The following is a 5461-nucleotide window of genomic DNA, read 5'->3' as shown; positions in this document are numbered from 1 at the left end:
AAGCACTCGCTCACTGCAGTACAGTTACCGCAGAAACACTCGCTCACTGCAGTACAGTTACTGCACTCGCTCACTGCAGTACAGTTACTGCACTCGCTCACTGCAGTACAGTTACTGCACTCGCTCACTGCAGTACAGTTACTGCCCTCACTCACTACAGCACAGTTACTGCAGAAACACTCGCTCACTGCAGTACAGTTACCGCAGAAACACTCGCTCACTGCAGTACAGTTACCGCAGAAACACTCGCTCACTGCAGTACAGTTACCGCAGAAACACTCGCTCACTGCAGTACAGTTACCGCAGAAACACTCGCTCACTGCAGCACAGTTACTGCACTCGCTCACTGCAGTACAGTTACTGCAGAAACACTCGCTCACTGCAGTACAGTTACTGCACTCGCTCACTGCAGCACAGTTACTGCAGAAACACTCGCTCACTGCAGCACAGTTACTGCCCTCGCTCACTGCAGCACAGTTACTGCCCTCGCTCACTGCAGCACAGTTACTGCAGAAACACTCGCTCACTGCAGTACAGTTACTGCCCTCGCTCACTGCAGCACAGTTACTGCAGAAACACTCGCTCACTGCAGTACAGTTACTGCACTCGCTCACTGCAGTACAGTTACTGCAGAAACACTCGCTCACTGCAGTACAGTTACTGCACTCGCTCACTGCAGCACAGTTACTGCAGAAACACTCGCTCACTGCAGTACAGTTACTGCACTCGCTCACTGCAGCACAGTTACTGCGGAAACACTCGCTCACTGCAGTACAGTTACCACAATAACCCACTACTCATCACAGTTACTATATAACTGTACTCACTTCACATCAGACACAACCTTTACTAACACTGTAAATGAAGAAAGTTTACTGTTTTTTGGAACACGTGACACTAATGTGACACATTAATATTATATTAACTGTGTGAATGTGTGTAGGTATTACAGTGATATCCACAGCGCTGCGTCAGGCTGCTATCAGGAGATGAACTCCACTCTGACTGAGCTGTCCGGGGTCAGTAAACAGAAACTGAACTACAGATATACTGTCTGAAATATGCCCTTGAACTGAAGGAACCAACCTTAACATTAATTTAATATTGTCTGTCTGCAGAGTTTTGCCTCAGAGATGAACAGCCTCGTTGCTCTTCATGAACTTTACAAGTACATCAACAAATATTACGACCAGGTAACTCACAAGTTTGAAGTCATTTTTTTCATTTGTCCCATTTTTTTTTCTCTTAGCTTCCTGTTGCTATAGTAAATACAGTCCTAATTGTTTCATACAGCCTGTTATACACACAGATAGTATAAAAGAAGTGGACGTAGTCCCCATGACGTCACATGTTGGTTTGTGGAGGACTGTCGCCATCTTGAGTTTAGTAACTGCACTGGACGTGATGATATTTGGACGAGGCGGTGGCACTAGCTACCCTGGTTAGCTTGGTGCATCTGTAATTCATGTTGCATCTGTGATTTTAAACAAGATGATAATTTTTGCTAGCGGACAACAGTCTGAAAACAAAATGTAATAATACGTTTTTTCAGCGGCGCTGGTTAAATGTACACAGAGCAGCAGATGCGATTCGCCTCTATCCTGATTGAAAGGTCGCCGTGGTAGCAACTTGTCAATCATCTTGTAACCCCGCCCTAAAGCCTCCCCTGCTTCCTGGTCTCTGTTCCTCTAAATGGGACCATTATTTACTAAATGAACATCATGCTGTGTTGAAGAAGACTTGAAACTAGCGACTGAGACCATAAACTCATCAGGAAAGTGTTTACAGAGGGAATAAATCAGCTGACAAGTAGAAACATTTTCTCACAAACTTCTATACAATCACACTTCTTTCTGCAGCCGCTGGAGTCGCCCCCTGCTGGCTGTCAGACAAGATGCAGGTTTAAGGAGCTTCCACATTGGCTTCACTCGGGACTGCTGGAAGTTGCCGCTTGGTTATATATTTGTCAAAGTTGGGAACACACTTCCACATTTATGAAGTGGTCATGTGACCTGCCATCACCACATCCACCACAGATATAAGATTAAAAAGATGATCTGTGGATCAAAGTTACGTTTGACAGAATCTGCGGTTAATTTTAACAATTGCTGCGGACGATCACTAACCTCACCTGTCTCTCTTCCTCTCATCTGTCTCTCTCTCGGTTTGTCAGATCATCATGTCTCTGGAGGAGGACAGTTCAGGTCAGAAGATGCAGTTGGCCTATCGGCTGCAGCAGGTCGCCGCCTTGGTGGAGAACAAGGTCACGGACCTCTGATGGCCTCTGACCCCGTGACCCTGAAGACACTCGGAGACCTCGCTGAGGAGAAGCAGGATGTAGAAGCTTTCTGTTGAACATCAGCAGCTCTGAGAGACTGAAACTCTGGAAATCAAAGGATTCCTGTCAACGCTGTCTTCCTGCTGTGTGTGTGTGTGTGTGTGTGTGTGTGTGTGTGTGTTGGGGATATATGAGGTTTTTATAGTCAGACTCAGGAGATCCCAGTTTTTTTAAATCCTTTTTTCTCCGCAGCAGCATTCAAACTTAAACTGACCCGAATCCAAACCTAAACCAAACCTAAACCCGGCGTGAGACCAACCTGATACCAGAAAACGACAATCTAACCAATCAGATCAGGGAACATCGTAATCACCTGCTGCCTTGCACTGTATTTCCCAGAGTTCCCTGCTGCTCTGCTGTCAGTGTGGAGTCAGAAAGCACAATTTTGATAGTTTCTATTCTGATCACGTGCATTGATTATTGACCTGCTGATCTCAGACTTGCTGGATGTTTTTTATCGACAGTATTGCTGACCAGATTGTTTTGCCTTTTTACTACTGAAACCAGCACAACTCATGCATGTCAGGAGATCCCAAAATTTAGCGGGAGTTTTACTGAACGCAATAACAGAATCAGGGAGTGTTTTTTTCTAATCGCATTTTCAGTGTGACACCAGTTTCTGCTTCTTTCTTAAACTTGACCCCTGACAACCTCAGGACCTGACCCGACCTGCGCTGGTTCCCAGTCTTTCCAGTCTTCCTCAGTTTCAGGTCGAGTCCAGATTCACCGGGCTTCTCAGGGTTGTGTAAGTTCCAGTGTAAATTTATTGGACCTGATAACATTCGACACATGCTGAATATTTATTTATCTGCCAATCAGCACACAGTAGATTGGTGGATTGAAGAAGGAACGTAGCCCAGTTATGCTTGTTGACCTCGGTGCTGCCGATTACCTCTTCTTCTTGACGACGATGATGAAAGTGTAAAAGTGTCAAAATGAAGTAATTGTTTCTAGTGTAGACAAGAAAGGATTGGTTTCACATTGCCAAAACTGAATCTTGGACCCCTGCCTAGTACCGCTCGTTTTTTAATTTATAATAGACAAGCTGATCTCGGGTTCAGGCAACATCCCAGGGTCAATTTTTAATGTGGTACATTGTAGAGTTATGAAGACATCTACTCTCAACGCTAGTTCTGAGTGGTGACGTTAGGCTTCCAGCTGCTGTGGAATAGATTCATCACTAACAGTGGATTCACCTCTAGAGTCCATTTTAAGACCCGGTCATACCGAAGTTACTGGTCCTCATGAAGTCCTCATGAAGTTTGTGGTTTTATCAACTTGGTGACGTAGCGACTACTTACAGAGCTTGCCAGTGAACTACCGTAGTTGGTGAGCAAACACCAACATGCCTACCAGACAGGAACATGCTAGCACTGGTGGTCAGTCAAAACTAAAGCTAAACACGCGCAGCTAAATTAGTGTTAGAGTTTTGAATCAGAGCTCAAAGAAGCATATTTGTACCATCAACTCCTGCATGAAGACTGACTGTAGCCCTGCTGTATCTTTGTTGTGGAGCACCACTTTATGCTCTGACAGAGATGGTGACCATAGACTGGATAAAACATGGACGTAGTCTCTATGACGTTGTTTCTGAAGAGCCATGGTGAAGCTCAATGTGGGTGTTTCCGTCAGTCGCCATCTTGGCTGGAGTGTCTAATCAAAGCTGAGGCAGCCAAATGAAGCCTGGTTGCTGAACCACCTAGCGGCTAGCCACCCGAGAATCCACCTACTTGTTACTCGAAATGTCCTCGTACTTCATTATGCATAACTTTAAGCCTCAGTATAATTTAAACAGGGAAGTTATATAAAGATTCCCCCCCGTGCACGGTTGCCATGAACGGGGAAATCAGGCCAAAACTGTTTTGTACCAGGCTGTAAACATGTTTATTTTTGTGCTGTAAAGTTGGGCATTTTAACATGGCGGTCTATGGGGCTTGACTCGCTTTTTGGTGCCAGCCTCAAGTGGCCATTTTTGGCACACAGCTAATAAGCTACGATAGCATCCTCCATTTTGGCACAATAATTTGCTAGCTAGCTGCTCCAATGAAGGAATCTCCATGTGCCCGGGTCCCGAAACAAAACTAGCCGTTGAGTAACATGTTGAAAAACTGGAAGATGAAGAACAGAAAGATGAACGGAAACTGGAATCACACTGAAAATTAAGTTTAACTGAAACATTAAAGTTGAACCTGCTGAATGAACAAAGAGCTGATCAATGATTAAAAACAATCTTAAATTGGGGGAGGGGGGCGTTAAACTGTGTGTGTGTTTGTGTGTTTGCTATAGTCACTAACTTATTATGTGTACATACTGTAAGTCCTATTTATACCTATTTAATCCCGGCTGTGCCTTCACTCTTGCAGCTAGGTGGCGCTGTCTGTCTGTCTGTCCTGGCAGCAGCCTTATTGATCACGTGTCCCAGTTCAACATGGGAAGATAAATTCATTGTAATAATTGGCTCTTATTGAACCATTGAGGGAAAACAACCAGCAACTTACACAAACCCTCATGTACAAATATAAAAGTCTGAGTATCACTGGATATACGCTACAAACAGCTAGCATAACATTACTCTACATTGACAAAAACAATCTCAATTTTCTTGCTCACTCACTTACTTGATTAGGTTGGTTTGTCAACTGCTGTTTCAAATGTTACTGACATAATGTTACAACTGTGTAAGATCGTTGAACAAAAACAGCTATCATAGCAAAACAGCTAGCATAACACTGGATATACACAGAGCTAGCATAACGTTGGATATGCTAACTGTGTGAAAGTAGCTGTTTGTAGTAAGTGTTAACTGTCACACAGGCTGAATCTGAAAACTTCCCTGCACTCACTCACAGACTTCGATATGTCATGATGTAAAAGAAAGTTAAAGGTTGTTTTTTGTTCAACTAAGACAAAAGCAGTTGGACCACATACGACGTGAGGATCCTCGGCTGATGGTTTGATCTACATACATCGTCAGTAGTAAAGGGAAGGTTTTACTGGACATATCCACCGTTCTCTATCTCTACGTAAACCAGCACATATTTTGCAAATAACTACCAGTATGAAGAAACTTTTCAGACTAAAGCTCAAGGTCTAAAGTCGTGTCTTAGAGTGCAGTTTCTCTCT

The 5461-nt window shown here is 44.0% G+C and overlaps 1 protein-coding gene across 1 annotated transcript in view; it reads left to right on the top strand.

The window, feature by feature from the left end:
* The window catches only part of plxnb3 (plexin B3), a 47009-nt gene extending 41557 nt beyond the window's left edge, over nt 1-5452 (top strand). The window contains exons 36-38 of the mRNA XM_046056933.1: nt 944-1019; nt 1119-1193; nt 2174-5452. Coding sequence (XP_045912889.1) covers nt 944-1019; nt 1119-1193; nt 2174-2278 — 256 coding nt within the window. The 3' untranslated portion in view covers nt 2279-5452. The remainder of the gene's footprint in view (nt 1-943; nt 1020-1118; nt 1194-2173) is intronic.
* The last annotated feature ends 9 nt before the right edge of the window (nt 5453-5461 follow it).

The sequence above is a fragment of the Micropterus dolomieu genome, linkage group LG08 (assembly GCF_021292245.1).
Source record: "Micropterus dolomieu isolate WLL.071019.BEF.003 ecotype Adirondacks linkage group LG08, ASM2129224v1, whole genome shotgun sequence".
Taxonomy (NCBI): Eukaryota; Metazoa; Chordata; class Actinopteri; order Centrarchiformes; family Centrarchidae; genus Micropterus; species Micropterus dolomieu.
The sequence above is the reverse complement of the archived record's forward strand: the minus strand, read 5'-3'. Positions and strand labels throughout refer to the sequence as shown.